This window comes from Apium graveolens, chromosome 10 (assembly GCF_009905375.1).
Source record: "Apium graveolens cultivar Ventura chromosome 10, ASM990537v1, whole genome shotgun sequence".
Taxonomy (NCBI): Eukaryota; Viridiplantae; Streptophyta; class Magnoliopsida; order Apiales; family Apiaceae; genus Apium; species Apium graveolens.
In genome coordinates, this window is record NC_133656.1 from 155,263,646 (window position 1) to 155,284,742 (window position 21,097).

General features: G+C 43.4%; 1 protein-coding gene across 1 annotated transcript; it reads left to right on the forward strand.

The window, feature by feature from the left end:
• Nucleotides 1-155: 155 nt before the first annotated feature.
• LOC141691184 (uncharacterized) lies at nucleotides 156-15,641 on the forward strand. The gene is made up of 6 exons (XM_074495923.1): nucleotides 156-287; nucleotides 430-528; nucleotides 14,667-14,780; nucleotides 14,870-14,953; nucleotides 15,308-15,379; nucleotides 15,555-15,641. The coding sequence occupies exons 1-6, from the start codon at nucleotides 156-158 to the stop codon at nucleotides 15,639-15,641; spliced, it is 588 nt and encodes a 195-aa protein (XP_074352024.1).
• Nucleotides 15,642-21,097: the final 5,456 nt, after the last annotated feature.

A 21,097-nucleotide genomic window follows, 5' to 3' on the forward strand; every position in this document is an offset into this window, starting at 1 on the left:
CTTTTTATTTGTTTTACCAAGTTGGTTAATTACAAATATGAAATCATAGAATTATTTGTCTCTGAAAGTCACTCCGGTTTTAAAAAGTATACATAGCCGATAATTTAACAATTGCGCAGCAACCTGTAAAATACTACTATACATAATTAGGATGGATGGATTATATATTTGTTGGTGTAATTATTCTGGCATTTATTTTTTGTCAGGCCATGCTTGTGCACCCTGATAAAAACATGGGGAGCCCACTGGCAAGTGAATCTTTTAAAAAACTTCAGTGTGCATATGAGGTAAATGTCCACTTCCTCAAATCCTACTTGTTTCTTCTTGCGAAGCAACCTTGATTCTACTCCATGTGTTCTGTGATTGATATTTTACTTGTGGTTAACTACTTGAGTGTGTAATTTTTGCTATATATATATATATATATAGGTTCTTTCTGATACTACGAAGAAGCGAAATTACGATGAACAACTTAGAAAGGAAGAATATAAGAGTGTTGCACAGAAATCTTCTGGTACTTCTAGTCGGGTATATGTGCAATTTGAAGTTGTTGATTTTGTAACTAAAGATCTTACCTATTGAATAGTGTTATGCCCAAATGTTGGGATAAACAATATTCTGATTAAGATTGATAAAATAGGTAAAATTGAAGGAGAAACGCCTAAAAACTAGGAAAAAATAAGTTTAACTTTCCATAAACAGATGGCACACCCTAAGAACGCGCTGCATTGGTTAAAACAATTGAGTGGGCCGTGACTGTTTTGCCTTAAAGGCGCGCCCTTGAACATGATGAGGCGCTTCCAATCGTTGGAAAAAGATAGATGAGTGGCTTAATTGGAGTCTGTCCTATAGTGAGACTTAGGGCGCGCCCTAGGTAAGGAAGGCTTCTTGGGTGGATCATTTGGACATGATTACTTCGACATGTCCATACTGTGGCTTGGGCAGAATTAAAGTCAGCCCCAAAGATGAATAGTTTAGGGCGCGCCTTATGATGTAAAATGGTATGAGAAACCAAAAGCTGGTGATACAGGGCGGCGCCAACATACAGAGATGTTAGGGCGCACCTTGAATTTCTACTTGGACATAAGTATAGCTTTTATGTGCTGATTAGGTGGATTCTCTAGAAGGCTCAAGGAAGATGGAGATTATTATTACTAACTTACTTGATGCAGGTACTCTATTGAGGAACTCCTTCCTGTAGCATATCTACAGGAAATGCGGTGTCCGTGGTCAGAGACCTCCAGGGGTATGCCTGGACTGAAGGCCTCCTCCTGTAGTCAACGGGTGTCCTCATTGGGGATGTGGGGTGAAATCTGGTGTGTGCTTTGGGAGCTCTGTCTCTGTAGTCAACGGGTGTCCTCGTTGGGAGACTTCGGAGTATCCTGCACTTTGCACCCAAAAGCTTGGGATCACTTGTCCTGCAATCTGGTAGGGGCTCCTTATCGGGGGACAAGGATGCGTCCAACATTTGGGGTGAACCACGGCTATACCTGCGTCCACGGACTAGAGAAACAGCTGGTAGCGGAGGGTTATCCTTGGCCAGGGAGATGCCTTATCCGTGAAGTCTCGAAGCCGCGGACGAGCCTTGGGCCTTTGTGGTTGGGCCTCATCGGCGGACATTCCTAAAGCTAGTAGAAGACGGTTTCCAGTAGGTTTCCTATTGGGCCTCGGGATAAGAAATCTAAGCCCATTAGGTTTCTTGTTCCCCAAGAACTACGTGGGCTTGATCCCCTATAAATAGGGGTACGTAGGCACATTGTAAAGGGTCAGAAGCGAGAGCGCAAAGGAGCCACCACTAACCCTAAGCAATCTCAGCCCCCAATAATCACCACCACCAAACACTGTTCATCTTTTCCGACGAATACTGTTCATCGGATCCACCGACTACTGTTCACGTTTCCGACGAAGAACCGCCGTCACAGATCTTGTTTCCGGCTACGAACCTCAAAATTTGTTGTTACCAAATTCCTCCGTCAACAAATTGGCGCTAGAAGGAGGGGCTAACAAGATCTACATCTGGGAGGAAGGATGTCTCAATATCATGATGGAGGTTTTTACGATGGAAGTTCTGAAGAAGATTCCGATCATGGCTATGAATATGAACCCTACGTTCCACCAATGACTGACCATCCCACACCGGACGTTGGAGGACAGCCGCCTGTGCTCATCAGCAACGTTGACTTGTTGGAACAACTGTATCGCATGGGCGATGCTTTGAATGGTTTCGATTCAAGGTTAAGCACCGTGGAACGACGCAAGGGCAGGAGAGGTCTTCGCCACAGCCGAGCGGCTCAGGCGCCTGGGAAAGCACCCATGACAGACAGGGATGTCTCGGCCGGCCATGGCTACACTGAAAGAGGGCGAGTGCCGATAACCCCGCGACGCCTGGACTATTCTAATGACACGTCCCCGATCGTTGAGCTAGTGGAAGAAGATGCTGATGGACGGGAAATTCTGCAAACGGATAACCGGGGAGCCACCCATCCACACCGCTCTGGACGCAGTCTCGAGGAACGCCGGCAGGCAGAGTCAATACTGGAGAATCAGCCACGAGGCTTCGCAGCTCTGAAAGATCGCTTGGGGATTCGCTTGGGCGATGACGATTTGAGAATGGTGTTACTTGAATGGCAGAGAGAAGCTGATCACGGAGATGTGACGCCCCATGATACAACGCGTGTGCCCCTGAATTCCCAGGAAAATCGGGAGCGGCACCGCGATCCAACGCGTGTGCCCCTGAATTCCCAGGATAATCGGGAGCGGCACCGCGATCCAACGCGTGTGCCCCTGAATTCCCAGGATAATCGGGAGCGGCACCGCGATCCAACGCGTGTGCCCCTGAATCCCCAGGAGAATCGGGAGCGGCACCGCGATCATGGACGTGGGTATGGAAATGATCGATGGAGAAGGCCTCAATGGAGGGGAAGAGGTGGAGGCCGAGGCAGATATTTAGACGGATACCGTCGTGATAATTACCGCAGATACCTTGATTCCCGCTGGAATAACCAAGCAGATGGCTATGATTATGTGGAACATGATGACCCCAGGAATATAGAAAACTATGACCGCGGTACGGTTCGAGGTCGCGGACAAGGTGGAGAAGAGAATCAAGGGGGAAATCAGGGACGAAATCCTGAAATAATTGTAATACCTGAAGACGCCCAGAATACAAACCAGCAGCAAGCCCCTCCCGGGGGGAATCAAGTGGAAATACCTCCATTGCAACCCCAAGGTTCACAGACTCAAATGCATACCATTCCCGGCGTGGGAACTTTCAATGTAGGAGATCTGAAAAGGCTACTTAACCATCTCGAAGGCGGCTACAGCTGAAATCCCGTCCCCATTCTCGGCAGCAGTAAGGGATGCGCAATTATCGGCCGGGTATCGCAACACTACCAGCGATCTCCGCTTCCACGGAAACTCAGATCCGGTGGAATTCCTGGGTCGTTTTAATATAGAGATGGATGTGTACCAAGTCCCGGACTTGGCTCGATGTCGTCTCTTGGCGGCAACCTTTAGAGAAAGTGCCCAGCAGTGGTTTCAAAAGCTGGGGCCAGGAGTAATCACCTCGTGGGATCAGATGAAGAATTTGTTCTTAACTAAGTTCCAAGCCGCGATGAGATACGCTCCCTCTGTCACAACTCTTGCCAATGTTAGGCAAAGAGAAAATGAAAGTTTAACATCGTACTTCAAAAGGTTCAACGCCGAGTCTACTAGCGTGAGGGGGGCCTCAGACGAAGCCCTAAAAAGTTTCCTGATCGCAGGATTAAGGGTTGGTTCGGATTTTTGGAAGCACTTGCAAGGGAAAGATCCGGCCACTCTCGCGGATGTCTTCGCTTTGGCAGAATCCTTTAAGGCTATAGAACAATCTTTGGCAGACGTGCAACCAACTTCACAGTCAAGTCAAAGAAACAAAAGAAGGAAGAGGGATAGGTCACCAAGCCCGAGATACCGAAGGAATAGTCGAAGCCCAGACCGGATAAATACAACAAGCACAAGGAGGGGATGGAGCCCTCCCTCAAACTATGACTACAAAACAAGCCGGTACACACCTTTGGTCGCATCTATCGACCATATCTATGAGGTAAACAGAAATAAAGGGCTATTTAGGAAACTTGAAGCTTTATCATCATGGCAAAGCAAAGACAAGAAAAAATATTATGAATACCATGAATCATCTGGACATAACACGCACGAGTGCCGACATTTAAAAGACGAAATCGAAGCGCTTATCAAGGAAGGATACCTCGGAGAATGGGTAGTCAAGGAAGTAAGGAAGCACAAGGATGACAGGACAAGGGAAGAGGAAAGACGAGCCCCACGCGGGACAAACAATGATACCCCGGAGGAAAATAAATTTATCAGAGATGGCAGTATCCGAACAATCTACGGGGGAGATCCTGGAATGGAATGCAGCAACCGAGCCTTGGCAAAACATGCTAGGGAAGCCCGGTTTAGGCCTCTCACAGATATTCATAGGGTGGAAACCCGACCACCCAAAGTGTTTAAAGGGGAGTCCATGGATATTACTTTCAGAGAAACAGATGCCCGATGGGTACATCACCCACACAATGATGCGTTGGTTATTTCCATCCAAATCGGTACAAAGAATGTCCATAGAGCCTTCGTGGACAATGGAAGCTCCGCAAACATCCTCTATTACAGCACCTTCAAGAAGATGGGACTTCCTGATCAGGATATGTCGGGGGAAGACTCGTGGGTCTATGGTTTTTCAGGTGCAGGAGTTAGAGTCATGGGGTCAATTCGGCTCCCATGCACACTAGGGGAAAGCCCACTATCGGTAACAAAGATGCTCGAATTTAAGGTTCTGAATCAGGAATCATCCCACAACGTGTTATTGGGATGACCTTTTCTACGGGAGATGAGAGTCATCACTTCAATTCATCACCTAACAATCAAATTTTCAACGCCAAATGGAGTGGGAAGTATCAGGGGTTCCCAATATGATTCACGGGAGTGCTACAGGCAAGCAATGAAAGGGTTCAGAAAAGACTCCCACGCCGATGATACTCCGGACGTGGATCGAGAGAAAAGCATTGAGCAACCAACCGAGGAAATCTGAGTCCACTATTATGTTGAGCAAGAGGAAAAACATCCCTCTGAGTTGCCCTCGACAATGTTGTACCTGGAAGACACAATCAGAATTGAGATGTTGGAAGAAGAAGAGGAGGCGATGTATACCATAGTCCAAGCAGATTTCCATGGGGAACGTTTAGAAGGAAGATTCGGTGTCTCGCAAAGCCTCGAACAGGGTGACGTCATTCCTCTTGCAGAAGCACCATCGCCCGTAAAATATACTGAAAAAAGTGATAACTCTACTACGCAAGGCACACCTCCTGAATGGAATGCACCCTCTCTACAAGATCAGGAGATCTATAATCCCCTTGACTTGGATCCCCAGATACCAATGCCGATGGAAAAGATGGGGCCAGCAGAAGATACAATCGAGATCCCCGTTGATGAAAAAGATCCGAGTAAGGTTCTGAGAATAGGGTCCCAATTGACACCAAGGTTAAAGGAAGGTCTGTCAACATTTCTGTTAGAAAACCTTGATGTATTTGCATGGAGCCATTCTGATATGGTGGGGATTGATCCAGAAATAATGTGCCATCGATTGAATATCGACCCCAAGCATAAAGGGGTTCGATAAAAACGAAGGGCCGTAAGCGGAGAAAGAGCTACAGCCCTAGCAGAAGAAGTAGAAAGGCTCCTAGACGTCGGGCTAATTCGAGAATCTTTTTACCCAGAATGGCTAGCAAATCCGGTATTGGTAAAAAAGCCCAACGGCAAATGGAGAACGTGCGTGGACTTCACCGACCAAATAAAGCATGCCCAAAAGATAGTTTTCCCCTACCAAGAATTGATCAGTTGGTCGACACCACGGCGGGGCATGCCCTGCTCAGCTTCATGGACGCATATTCCGGGTATAACCAGATCCTTATGTATGAGCCTGACCAGGAGCACACCTCTTTCATCACTGATAGAGGGCTCTACTGCTATATCGGAATGCCATTTGGTCTGATCAACGCCGGTGCCACTTACCAAAGGTTGGTAAACAAAATGTTCAAGAAGCAGATTGGGAAGACTATGGAAGTGTATGTGGATGACATGCTCGTGAAATCGAAAAGGGCGGAAGACCACGTCGCCGACTTAACTGAAATGTTCCATATCCTGAGAAAATATAGGATGAAACTAAACCCGCAGAAATGCGTGTTCGGCGTAGAATCGGGAAAATTCTTGGGATTCATGGTCAATAATCGGGGGATTGAGGCCAACCCGGCAAAAATAAAAGCTCTGCTAGACATGAAATCCCCCACCAGTGTCAAACAGGTACAGAGTCTAACAGGAAGGATTACGGCCCTGAATCGATTTGTGTCGAAGTCGTCGGATAGGTGCAAAGAATTCTTCAAAGCAATCAAAGGGAGAGGGTAGGATTTTCTGTGGACCCCTAATTGTGAAGAAGCTTTTCTGAAAATCAAAGAACAACTGGGAAATCCGCCGATGTTGACCAAGCCAGAAGACGGAGAAACATTAATTCTATATTTGGCGGTGTCAGAATATCCCGTCAGTGCCGTCTTGGTAAAGGAAGAAGCAAGCTACCAGTGGCCTGTATACTATGTAAGCAAAAGGTTGTTGGATGCAAAAACCAGATATACCAACATGGAAAAATTAGTGTACGCTCTTATTCTTGCGGCACGAAAGCTAAGACCGTATTTTCAGGCTCACAGAATAGAAGTTCGCACCGCTTATCCGCTCCGGCAAATTCTACATTAACCCGAATCGTCGGGAAGAATGTTAAAATGGGCCATAGAGCTAGGGCAATTCGATTTGGAATATTGTCCACGCACGGCAATCAAAGGACAAGCGTTGGCCGATTTCATACTTGAGTTTGATGAAGAAATTGATGATAAGGCCATAGTACCGGCAGAACCAACCTCGCAAGAAAGTCATCAGGACGAAAAGAAGCAGGAACTCCCCCACCCGTGGTGGACATTACATGTGGACGGGGCCGTAAACAACAGCGGGTCCGGTGCCGGGATAATCCTGATCACTCCGGAGGGGCAACGCTTGATGAGTGCTATTCATCTCAAATTTTATGCTACCAACAATGATGCTGAGTATGAAGCCTTGATTAACGGTCTGAAGTTAGCTCTGGAGGTAGGGGCCGTGAATTTGATAGTTTGAAGTGATTCCGAATTAGTTATCAATCAAGTCAACGGAGGATTCCAAGCCCGAGGATCGCGGACAGAGCTGTATATGAGATGTGCAAGACGCCTACTGGGAAAATTTTCAAGTGCCAGACTGGAAAGCGTGCCACGAGAAGAGAATAGTAATGCGGACGCTTTGGCCAAGATGGGGTCGCAGATGGACAGCGTCCAACTTGGACAAATCCCCTTGGGAATCCAGGAAGTTCCAAGTATCCCAGAGGTGGAGGTGTGTCAAATGCAAGAAACCCCAAAAGAAAACTGGATGACCCCCATCCATAACTATATTCAATCAGGGGTTGTACCGGAGGATAAACTACAGGCTCGACGTCTTCGGTACCAAGCTGCAAAGTATGTCGAGTATGACGGGGTACTATACAAGAGAGGATTTAACCAGCCACTGTTACATTATGTGGACAGGGAAGAAGGAAATTATATTCTCAGAGAGGTGCATGAAGGGATTTGTGGCAATCACTCGGGGGGTGGTTCCTTAGCATTTAAAGTGCTCAGACAAGGGTACTACTAGCCGACTATGAGGGAAGATGCTTTCAATTTTGTCCGGGCCTGTGATCGCTGCCAACGGTTTGCCAACTATTCCAACATCCCGACAACCACCATTACCTCATTAACAAGTCCCTGACCTTTTTCCATGTGGGGGATTGATCTCATTGGAGAGTTACCCAAAGCAAAGGGGGGTGTGAAATACGCTGTGGTGGCTGTGGACTATTTCACCAAATGGGCAGAGGCCATGCCATTAGCCACAATCACGGCAAAAAAGATAAGAGATTTTGTGTTCAACTCCATAGTATGCAGGTTTGGTATTCCTTACAAGCTCATTTCAGACAATGGGAAACAATTTGATAGTAAGGAGTTAAGGAAGCTCTGTGAATACCTAAAGATTAAAAAAGACTTCGCTGCGGTTTATCATCCGCAGAGTAATGGTCAGACAGAAGCCATAAACAAAATCATAAAGCATACCTTGAAGGCTAAGTTGGAAGAAAAGAAGGGAGACTGGCCAGAAGAAATGCCCATGATCCTCTGGTCTTACAATACGACTCCTAGAACGACTACAGGGGAAACCCCATTTCTACTAACTTATGGATATGAGGCCATGGTTCCCGTGGAGGTAGGAGCTGGATCCCTCCGGAGAGATGTCTTTGTTGAGGAAGATGCAGAAGTTAACCAGAGGCTTCACTTGGATTTGCTAGATGAAGCCAGAACGAACTCTCAATTAAAGCTTGCTGCATACCAGCAGAGGGTCGCAAGGTATTTCAATAAAAGGGTTAAATCTGTACCATTCAAGGTTGGGGATCTTGTGTTGCGAAAAGTTATGCCTAATACTAAGATAGCTCAACACGGGGTGCTTGGGGCTAATTGGGAAGGACCGTACAAGGTCAAAGCTATACTCTGGAAGGGAACCTATCGCCTAGAAGACCTGGATGGTAAACTTATTCCTCGAGCATGGAATGCAGAACATCTGCGAAAGTATTATCAGTAGGGTGTGGCTGTGCCCCCTTGTTTTCTTATTTGATTCTCACGTAATAGGCTAGTAGTAAATAAATTCCTTCTAGCCTAGGGGGGTAGTACATGTGACTGCGAACCCTGGAACTAGCAGAAGGAAGAATTTTTTTTTTTTTTAAACTTCCCCATAGAGCATAGTAGCCATGGGACCGGTGTAATTTGAACACTAGAGCGCATTATCAATCAAAAGGAAAAGTTACTTCAAATTGTTTTATCTGCCTAACATGAAATTACTCATTTGAAAAAAAATCCAAGGCGCGCCCTTTCTAGTAATTGTTGATTCATAATCAAGATTAAATACAGTGTACGAGGGTGAAAGGAATAAGTGTTCATGGCCATCAAAATAAGTTAAGCTCCCTAGGTTAAGGCGCGCCCGTGGACTAATACTTGAGTAAAATATCGCAAAGGAATTACAAATAGGTGTTATTTGCAAGTTCAAGAAATAAGGCGCGCCCTATAGTCACAAAATCCATGGGAACGTAAAAAGGCCAAGTGAAAAATCGAAGTGCCTTAACAAAGTTTTTATATATAAAAAAAAGATATTAAGCCATGCAGAAAGTCACGATGCAAAAAGGAAAAGTAGCAACATAACAAGTCATACAACTTTGCACAGCATCAAAAGAGGGCTAGCTCCTCATAAGTATCTGAAATTTAAAGACTATGAATGATTAGGGCGCGCCTTGGGACTGGTCTGTTGGAGGAATAGATTGGAGGGGGACAGTTGGATCAACTTCAGGCGCGTCCTTGGAGAATTCCTCTTGAGGCGCGTCCTCTCTCTCTTCTTCTTCTTCTTCTTCTTCTAATCCAACCTCTATCCTCCTTGCCTTGATTTCAGCGGCATGCTCCTTTTTGAATTCCACCATCTCAGCAACAGTCTCCTCCCCAAATTTCTCAAAGGAATAGTCAGGATCATTGGCCACAAAACCCACCCTGTAAAAATGAAAACCATTGGCAAATGCTTCATCAGTCATTTCCCTCTTCTCATCAGGCCAGCCTGTTTTCTGTTGCTCTTCGAGGTACTCTATCCTCAAGTTGGCACCAACAAGCTCAGTATGGAGAGAGGTAGCCTTCTTGTTGGCAATCTCTAATTGAGAAGTGAGATTGGCCACCTCATCCTTGAGGAAAGAGATCTCAGAATCCTTAGCTTTGATGTCTTTGGCGTGCAAGAAGTCTTTGTCTGTGAGGGTATTCTTCAGAATGTTGTTATCATCCTGCAGCCTCTCTAGGCGCGACTTCTCCTCAAGTAATTTGTCCACCACTTGGGTGGAGTGGATGAACAGTTGGCAAGAAGCTTTTATAGAAGCACGGGCAGCATCTCCCAAATCCATAGCCTACCACTGTTCCACTTCTTCATCTGAAACATGAAGGGCACCCATGGGGCCAAGAGCACTGAAAACAGTAGAAGAACTAGAAGGCGCGCCCTCTGTTCTATGTCTCTTGGGCGCGCCCTGTTTTTCTGTAAGGTCAATTACGGGCCGTTTTTGAACAGGTGTTGTTTGAGGAATGGGAGCTGAAGTGGGGACGGATGTCTGAGCTGCAGGGACATCTTTCTTCGACTTCGGCCTAGGCTTATCACCAGGGCGCGCCCCAAAGGATTTAGGGATTCTTGGAGGGGCCATTTCTGCACAAAATATGGGACATATTAGTTCAGCATGGCAGTTAAATATAATAATAATAATATTGACAAACATGTATAAAATGTTATGCCTAAGATGCAAAGGGCGCGCCCTGGAAGGTGGGGTCTTAAATAAACAAAAATTTACATCTAGTGTGATTATTAAAGATGACAGAAGAGAAGGACGTGCCAATAGGATAAGGGCGCGCCTCTATATCCTACGGTTAGTTAACCTGAAGGATCCGGGCCTTGTAAAGAACCGTCCTCTGTTTCTTCTTCTTCTTCTTCTTCTTCTTCTTCAGCTTCTTCGCTACCTAAGTCGATAACACGGGAAACAGGAGCACCTTTCCTAAATTTTACGTATTTGCACTTCACTCCTACTTGGTTAGAAAGAATCCCTACTCGCATCAAGTTGGATCGAGTAACTAAGGATTTTAAGTTCCATCTGTCAGAAGCCACTCTAAGGAGGGCTTCAGCTCGTTTTTTGGGCTCGCCTTTAAGGAGTTTTGAAGATGGTCTGTCTGGAAAAGTATAAGAATGAGAAAAGAAAGAAAAAATATAAAAATCACATGAGGGAAAAGATACAAAGGCGCGTCCTTACTTGGTGACTTGTTGAATCTTATTCTTATCCTGGGAACGTCATACAGGTAAAAAAAGTTCTCTTTCCAACCTTTCTCGTGGCTAAGCTTGTCAGAGGAGAAACCCTTCTTGTTATGCTGCTTATCCACCACCAAATAATAGTACCCGTGGTCAGACTTTCTTAGATTGAAAAAATGAGCAACTTCGGCCATGGACGGTTGGGAAAAACCCAAGTCCGTATAGAGGATGAACAAGGCCAGGACGAACTTGTAGCTGTTGGGAGAAAGTTGGAGTGGAGCTACGTCGTAGAATTCTATCACTTTTCTAAGGAAGGGATGTAATGGCGCGCCTATACCTAAAGACACCAGCTTGGGGTTGGTCACCATTCTGGGAATTTTAAAGTTTCTCCCATAATTGAAGATATGGGGCCGCATCATGCTCAAAGGGCGCGCCCATATTCCTTCCATGTCATAAAACTCCATGAGCCATCCTAGTTGTTCGTCTGAACAAGCCGAAGACAGGCCCACGCAGAAAAGCTTCCCATGTTCCTTCCTGAAACGTTTCTTCACAGCTTCATTACACGATTCAAATTCGTCCCAATCAAAATCCAATTCGCTGTCAGAAACTTCCCAATATTGGAAGGGAATTGGAGAAGGCTCAGGAGAGGTGGAAAATTGAAAGGAGTCTTCATCAAAGAAGTTTTCTTCATCACGGAGTGGTGATACATTCGCTTCAGGCGCGCCCTCGTGAGTAGGAGAGGTAGGCGCGCCCTTTGGTCGCTGAGGAGATAGACTTGGGGAAACAGCCTTGTAAAAAACCTTGGAAGGCCCAGCGTCTACATTAACCCCCCTTTCAACACCCCTATACCTGTCGGCATTTAAGCTCTCAAACCAATCATCATCGTCTAGCTCTGTACTAGTTGGGGCTGGAGACCTCTCTTTTTGGACTAATTTTTGTTTTCCGTGTCTACGAGATAAGGGAATGTTGTCCGCGAACGAGCTATCTGAAAAATCTGCCATTAAGGAACCCTTTTTGGAGTCTTGAAGAAGGCGCGCCACCCGGTTCAAGAATTCGGGAGTATGGTGAGCGTTTGGAAGCTGGGGGTCCAAGTAAGCGTTTGGAGGAGAATAGATTCCCAAGTTGGTAAGGAAATCCTTGAAGGGGTGAAAAGGAGAAGACGCGCCCTCGTCTTCCAGCTGCCAAGAAAACCAAAAATGTTGAGGGCGCGCCCAATACGAAAGAACGAGATATAAAAATATGAAGGAAACAGAAGAGGTAGGGATAGACTTAATGGAAGGGTGAGGTGAGTCATACACTATGAAGGCGCGCCCTATTTTGTCCTAAAATCTATAAAAGACTGGAAGATTGGATAACGTTGGCGTGGCTTAAAGTAAAAGGAACGCGCCTCGTATCGATAAAGAGGCGCACCTTATCATGAGACGTATATTTTTAATTTTGAGGATAAAACGGTTGGAATTCCTAGAAACATAAAATTAAAAGCTAGACCCCATGATTTCAGATCTAGAGCAACAAAGTTTGAAAGTATAAGATATACATACACAGATACATACATCGTTTTGTGTTTATCATCAAGAACAATTAAGGAAGTTGAAGAGACAATGTAGCATGCAGTATTATTTGTGTGATGAAATCCCGAAAAGAAAGAAGATTTACATACCTTTTCAAATGGAGAAGACGTTGACTGGAAGAAATCGAGAATACGGTGACGGAGAAGGCCAATTCTGAGCAAGAGTTCGTCGCCGGAGTTGAAGTCTTTGGTGAAGAAAGAGAAAATGAAAAGGAAGGGGAAAGTGAAAGTAAAAGTGAAAATGACTGACGGTGACTTGTATTTATAGGTGAAATTGACAGCTGTTAAAATAAATCACACCAATCACGTCAAACACGATTTCCGAATAAACAGGGGAACCGTTTTAAAAATAATTCAAATTGAAGGACGCGCCCTCTTAAAGACGCGCCTCGTATAAATTAACTCAGTAATCCTGACTGCAAAATCCGAAACTTTAGGAATGCATACCCTTTTTAAGGCGCGCCTCATAAGTGTGATATTTGGGATGCGTGAAAATGGGAACTCTGAACAGATCAAGCCCTGTTGAGGGCGCGCCCCAGTAAGTAGTACTAGGGAATTGTTTATACAGATTTTGTTAAAGATAAAGAGAAATTCCAATCCCATTCTAAAATGACATATGGAATTTGGGGGGTAGTTGTTATGCCCAAATGTTGGTATAAACAATATTCAGATTAAGATTGATAAAATAGGTAAAATTGAAGGAGAAACGCCTAAAAACTAGGAAAAGATAAGATTAACTTTCCATAAACAGATGGCACACCCTAAGAACGCGCTGTATTGGATAAAACAGTTGAGTGGGCCGTGACCGTTTTGCCTTAAAGACGCGCCCTTGAACATGACGAGGCGCGTCCAATCGTTGGAAAAAGATAGATGAGTGGCTTAATTGGAGTCTGTCCTATAGTGAGACTTAGGGCGCGCCCTAGGTAAGGAAGGCTTCTTGGGTTGATCATTTGGACATGATTACTTCGACATGTCCATACTGTGGCTTGGGCAGAATTAAAGTCAGCCCCAAAGATGAATAGTTTAAGGCGCGCCTTATGATGTAAAATGGTATGAGAAACCAAAAGCTGGTGATACAGGGCGGTGCCAACATACAGAGATGTTAGGGCGCGCCTTGAATTTCTACTTGGACATAAGTATAGCTTTTATGTGCTGATTAGGTGGATTCTCTAGAAGGCTCAAGGAAGATGGAGATTATTATTACTAACTTACTTGATGCAGGTACTCTATTGAGGAACTCCTTCCTGTAGCATATCTACAGGAAAGGCGGTGTCCGTGGTCAGAGACCTCCAGGGGTATGCCTGGACTGAAGGCCTCCTCCTATAATCAATGGGTGTCCTCATTGGGGATGTGGGGTGAAATCTGGTGTGTGCTTTGGGAGCTCTATCTCTGTAGTCAACGGGTGTCCTCGTTGGGAGACTTCGGAGTATCCTGCACTTTGCACCCAAAAGCTTGGGATCACTTGTCCTGCAATCTGGTAGGGGCTCCTTATCGGGGGACAAGGATGCGTCCAACATTTGGAGTGAACCACGGCTATACCTGCGTCCACGGACTAGAGAAACAGCTGGTAGCGGAGGGTTATCCTTGGCCAGGGAGATGCCTTATCCGTGAAGTCTCGAAGCCACGGACGAGCCTTGGGCCTTTGTGGTTGGGCCTCATCGACGGACATTCCTAAAGCTAGTAGAAGACGGTTTCCAGTAGGTTTCCTATTGGGCCTCGGGATAAGAAATTTAAGCCCATTAGGTTTCTTGTTCCCCAAGAACTACGTGGGCTTGATCCCCTATAAATAGGGGTACGTAGGCACATTGTAAAGGGTCAGAAGCGAGAGCGCAAATGAGCCACCACTAACCCTAAGCAATCTCAGCCCCCAATAATCACCACCACCAAACACTGTTCATCTTTTCCGACGAATACTGTTCATCGGATCCACCGACTACTGTTCACGTTTCCGACGAAGAACCGCCGTCACAGATCTTGTTTCCGGCTACGAACCTCAAAATTTGTTGTTATCAAATTTCTCCGTCAACAACAAATAGCAGTATTATCTTGGTAGGGTGTAATGATTCTCAGTCACGTAAACTCTCTTAGAAGATATATTTAAAAGACTGTCTCTCTCTAACAATATATATCAAATGAGCAGGGTGGACCGGATTACTGTTCTGAAGAGTCTAGACGTATACAGTGCACAAAATGTGGCAATTCACACATTTGGGTTTGCACCAATAAGACGAAGATAAAGGCAAGATGGTGTCAGGTTTGATTCTTTTCGAGTTTGCCTTTTCCTGGTCTTTTCACTTGTTTTTAGAATTTATTGATACCGAAATACATGTATTTTGGATTTAGGATTGTTGTCAACATCATCAAGCTAAGGACGGAGATGGATGGGTTGAGTACAGAGGTTCTCTGGAGTTTAGTGGACCCCAAAAGGTATACAGCTCTGATGCATTCTGTGATAACTTAATCTATCTTTTTATTGCGTGTCTTTAAATATGCTCAGTGCATCTTAAGCAGGACAATGGATGTACTTCTTAAATATCCCCAGGCTTTCTCTGGGAAAGACAAAGACGAGTTCCATATGATAGAATTAATAATAGTTCTTGTTTAGCACCACGTACTTGCTTTATAACATTTGAAATGATGCTGCCCCGTCCTTTCTTTTATTTATGTTTTGTTTGTTTAGCAAAGTGCTGTGCTTGAAATTGTAGTGGGTATTTTGAGGTCTTTATTAATGTGCATTACTGACTTGGGCTCTTTTTCTTTTTCACTTTGCCCTAATATTAGGTGGAGATTCCACGTGCATTTGTTTGTGCCGAAAGCAAGATATTTGATGTATCGGAATGGGCTATTTGTCAGGTTAGTGATATATATGTAGATATGAGATTGTAAACATACTTAATTCAAGCTGTAATTATATCAACAATTATAAGTGAAAGGCAGAGATTCATTTTCAGCCTTTCTTTTTTCCAGTTATATTTTTGATCAAGTTCAAGTTGACTAGTATGAGACTTTGAACAAAAATTCTGTACAGGGAATGGCTTGTGGGCCTAATACCCATCGTCCAAGTTTTCATGTAAACATGGTTGGATTGGATAAATCAACTGAGAGATCCTGTTAATCCAATCTGCGATTAATACATATAAATCAAATAAGTGTGTGTGAGTAAATGAAATCAAACAGAGAAAGAAAGAATATAACCAAATGGAAATTCTCGAGTCCAGTTGAAACTGTCTCCTTTTAGCTATTTTGTCTCTCACCGTATGTGCGAGTCGATAGCCTCCCAGGATAAAACGAGATACCAGTATAATCGATAGATCAAATATACTCTCAGCGAACTTGAACTAAGCCCGAGAACTATCACCGGAGTATTGGAAAATTTAAGACTAAAGAGACCGAGAATGAAAGAGAGCACTCTTATTCCCTTGACTTAATAAAACTGATGCCCTAAGACTCTATTTATAAAGAGAGGCTTGAAATGACTTATTTTTCTTTTCGATGTGGTACATGGTATTTATAAGAAAAACTAAGGAATAGGTTTGTGCTACTCTCGATGTGGTACAAAACCACTTTTCATATTAAAAGGTAAAACTTTGGAACATCAGTTCTCATTCACCTTTTACTCATTTTGAGCGTGTAAATATGCGTTGGAATCCCCTCGAAGAGGAGAATATGTTTCAATAAATACACACCACTAACACATAATGTGTCTAACTCATATAGAGTCTCAAAATGATTCACAACTTAGTCTAAAATACTAAGTTTGTCCAACAATCCCCCACAAATGAGATTGATGGTCCAGTAGCACGCACCACATAGACAGACAGACGCGGAGCTTGACTTGGTGATAGTTCTGGCGGTCAGATATAGCATACGATAGGTAGAGAATGCTCCTTGAACCTTCGCTCGAATAAGTATATCGACTTTACTGGTAAACAGTATGACGCGATGTCCTTGAACTGTTCGACCGTTTGTGTAAAGGATAACATACTCATCATTATATCTTTCCTGACTCATTCAGTTCTCATGATTATGTCCATTTTGGCCATGGAACATCGTCCTAGTTCTGCAGGAGTTTTTAAAGAATTGTGTCTCGCAATTCTCCTTTGAAGCGGCCCCACTTCTCTCCCACATAGGTGATCTTTATCTTATAGAGTAACGCGCGTTTACTCAACTGAATTCCATGCGTTCACTCCTGAACTCCATGTATTCATCAAAGATCATTAAAAGCTCAAAGCTTAACCTCGTACCTTACGGGTCTCACTGTTTCCTCATCATAGGAACAGGCCAGGGGTTACCCCCACAGTGATTTGGTCATCATGATTTAGTTGTCCCTTTGAACCAAGTTCTTGGGATCTCCAGTCAACAATGGTTGGGTGTCCACCATGATGCCGTTAAGCAATAGGCTTAAGGCTCATCCCTCTCGATGATTTCTCAACCACTTCTTTTGATAACCCTTTGGTTAGTGGATTCGCGATATTATCTTTTGACGGTATATAGTCAATAGTGATAATTCCGGTTGAGATCAATTGTCTAATGGAACTGTGTCGTCGTCGTATATGATGAGACTTTCCATTATACATCGTGCTCTGCGCTCTGCCAATAGCGGATTGACTATCACAATGAATCCCTAGTGCAGTTACAGGCTTTGGCTATCTTGGAATATCCTCCAGAAACTGACGTAGATATTCAGCCTCTTCGGCGCATTTATCTAGTGCCACAAACTCAGCTTCCATCGTGGAATGAGTTATCACCGTTTGTTTTGAGGATTTCCATGATATTGCCGCTCCAGCTAATGTAAACACATAGCCGCTCGTAGAGTTAAGTGCTTTCTTGCTAGATATCCAATTTGCGTCAGTATATCCTTCTAATACTGCTGGATATCTGCCATAGTGCAGTCCATAGTCTCGAGTTCCCCTCAAGTACCTTAGTACCCTTATGATCGCTTTCCAGTGATCAGCTCCCGGATTACTCGTAAACCTACTCAACTTGCTAATTGAGTATGCAATGTCTGGTCTTGTACAACTCATCAGGTACATCAGACTACCAATTATCCTCGAGTATTCCAATTGGGAAACAACTACACCTTTGTTCTTGGATAGGTGCAAAGCCATATCCACAAGTGTCCTAGCTTTCTCAAAGTCATCCTTAAGAAACTTCTCAAGGATTTTGTCAATATAATGTGGTTGACTTAATGCGAGACCCTCTGATATTCTAGAAATTTGAATTCTCAGAATTACATTTGCTAGTCCCATGTCTTTCATGTCGAATCTTGATTTCAACATGTCCTTGGTAGATTTGATCACTTTATCATTGCTTCCGGCAATAAGTAGATCATCTACATATAGCGTCATCATGACATAGCCACTCTCGTTATCCTTGTAATAGGCACAGCTATCACATTCATTAATTTTGAAGCCATTAGCCAGCACGACCTCGTCAATTTTTTCATGCCATTTCATAGGCGCTTGCTTCAAACCATACAATGATTTCACCAATCTACAAACTTTCCTTTCTTGTCCTGGGACAACAAACCCTTCGGGTTGTTCCATATAGATTTTCTCATCTATGTCCCCATTTAGGAAGGTTGTTTTCACATCCATTTGATGTACAGTTAGATTACGCATTGCAGCAATAGCAAACATCATCCTTATGGACGTTATTCTCGTTACAGGAGAATATGTATCAAAATAATCAAGGCCTTTTTGTTGCTTGTATCCTTTAATCACAAGTCTGGCCTTATACTTATCAATAGTGCCATCAGTTTTTAACTTCTTCTTGAAAACCCACTTGCTACCTAATGGTTTGCAACCGGTTGGCAAGTCCACTAGTTCCCAAGTATGATTCTGCATAATTGAATCAACTTCATTCTTGATGGCCTCTTTCCACATAGGTCCATCAGGTGAGGTAACCGCCTCCTTATAGATTTTTGGGTCACCTTCTTCGAGCAAATAGGTCATAAAATTAGACCCATAGGATTTCTCCGTTCGTTGTCTTTTGCTCCTTCTCACTACCCCCACATTTTCTTCTTCACTTTCGTCACTCTCATTATCGTCATCTACAGACTCATGAGATCGTTTAGACGTCGTAGGTTGTTGGTTTCCTGGATTACAGGGAAACATCGTCTCAAAGAATGAGGCATTCCTTGATTCCATAATGGTATTCTTTTGAATATCAGGAATCTTGGATTCATGAACAAGAAACCGATATGCAGTACTATGTGGAGGATATCCGATGAAAATACAATCCACAGTCTTAGATTTGAACCCTCATGTGCCGAGTGTGCTTGCTGCTATGCTTTCCTAAACTGGAGCAGCACATAATGTATTGCCATCACTGGAGGAGCCGGTAAGTGTCGATATTAATCCTATTCTACGCAATGAACTGTCCTTCCATAACTCCAACTTGTATGATGTGCTACTTGTATCTTAGATTTATGAGGTTTTTATAGTAGATTTTTATGTAGTGAACTGGCAAAGATACAAGGGTTCTGTCATAATTCAACATCAAAATATAGTTGTCATCTAATTTAAATCAAAAAAATAAAGCACACTGAGTTTTTCTAGAACAATATCCAAGGTTTACATAAAAGTAAAAATTGCAAGGATTTATATGGTTCAACACCCAGAACCATTAGTACTGAGTTTATGCCCTTTGATTGACTTCATTAACTACCGGTATATCTTCTATTTCAAGCTGTTTGTGCCCTTTGATTTACTTCATAAACTAGTGGTACATCTACTATTTCAAGCTTGATGTTTTACATTTGATAGGCCATGAGTAAATCAAGCCCAAACAAAGAAGTAAAAGCCCAGAAAGAAACCACCCCAGACCCAAGGTGGGGCGGTCCCCGGTCCCACGTGGCAGATGACAAAAGAGTCAACTGTCTCATGTTATCCAAAATGGAACAATTGCATCCCAACCGTCCATATGTAAAGATCCCAAGGCAATACTGATGGAGAAAGGACACCTGACCACACAGTTCATCCAAGCCGTCCACGCACTCACCAACCAAGAATGATCAAAGGCTAAGATGAAGATGTACAAACCCCAAAACCCTAAATCTTGGGACCTATAAAAGGCCCCAAGAAGAGGGTTTTAGGGGTTGGAAAAACATTTGATTGCTACACATCTATACACACACCACTATATATATTTTGAATAGCTCCTTCTTCCCTCTTCTTCTTCTTCTTCTTCTTCAAGAAACCCCATTTCTTATTCTCACACCGGAGTTGCCGTGGGAAACAACCCCCCTCCGGTTCTGTTTTGCAGGGTCCCCTACCTAGCAGGCTAACCTCACTCTGGCTGTCACGTGGACTGGGCTCTAGCATACGTGAGAAAGGAGAAGACCCGGGAAGAAACATAGTTATCATTGGCGCTAGAAGGAGGGAACGAACCTCCGGTGGTGTGGTGCCCTCCCCAGTTACATTACACAGCTCCAAAAGCCAAGGAAACCCTCTCTCCGGTAAAAACAAAACCCTCACTCTCTTCACAGCTCATTTTTCTTATTTTTCCTTCTAGAACAGTCACGCACCCTGGTGCACCCCTTTTACTATTTTCCATAATATGTTCTAAAACTAATGACCACGAGAAAAAGCAAAACTTCGATCTCCGGAACTATTCAGCCCTTTGATTGACTTCATCAACGACTTGTATATCTTCTATTTCAAGCTGTTTGTGCCCTTTGATTTACTTCATAAACTAGTGGTATATCTACTATTTCAAACTTGATATTTTACATTAGTCTTTAAGATGTAGATAACTCTGCGTTCCTACTTCAGACTTGGACACTGATTTATTGGCGTATTTCAAACTAATTTATGTTTCTTTGATCAAGGCAATTGTGGTATTGAGCACCAATATTCAATTCTATCTCTGACATTGAGCATCAATATTCAATTCTATCTCTGACATTGAAGTAGTACATACAGTATATTGCATTCTTTCTTATTGTAAATATTGTTTTTCTTTTTTCGTAGGCAGTTAAATGAGGCTGTGACTTGGTGTTCTCAGGCAGAGTTGTATTTAGTTTTTAGACTTGATTGTCAAGTCTAAAAAGTATACTATGGAAAAGTATACATTCAAGTAGTACCACTTGTTTTTTCTTGCTTAAAATCCTCAAACTCTCCTAGGGTGTAATGTTTTGATAGGTGTATATATATACGTGGTAAATCATTTAGGAGAAGAAGAGGAGGAGGGAAGAAAAGAAAAGAAAAGAAAAAACAAAGAAAAAAAAGAGAGATCACCGGGTAAGGCAAAAAGTAAAGGTGATCACAGGGGATATATCAGTGTTCTAAAAATGGGTCGGGTGTCTTGTCTTTGTCTAGGCGCTAGGCGGTATTAAAATATTTCGTTTAGAAATTGATTAAAATCGGATTTAAATAAATTTTGACGATCAAAGATCAGGCCGACCGTATATACTGTACATTATTAAAAAAATATATTTTTTAAAATTTTATAATTTTGATTCATTAATTTTATAATTTTACACAATATCATTGCTGATATAGAATAAATAAATCCTGATAATATAGTTAATGTTGCATTAATTACACATGATTTGGGCTACAAGGCCCA

What these genes read in the sequence shown, in the direction of transcription:
- LOC141691184 (XM_074495923.1), top strand. Translation starts at nt 156, where the DNA reads ATGGATTATATATTTGTTGGTGTAATTATTCTGGCATTTATTTTTTGT. An exon ending in TAAAGGCAAGATGGTGTCAG is followed by an intron (nt 14,781 to 14,869) that starts GTTTGATTCTTT and finishes TTTTGGATTTAG; the next exon opens with GATTGTTGTCAACATCATCA. An exon ending in AGTTTAGTGGACCCCAAAAG is followed by an intron (nt 14,954 to 15,307) that starts GTATACAGCTCT and finishes CCCTAATATTAG; the next exon opens with GTGGAGATTCCACGTGCATT.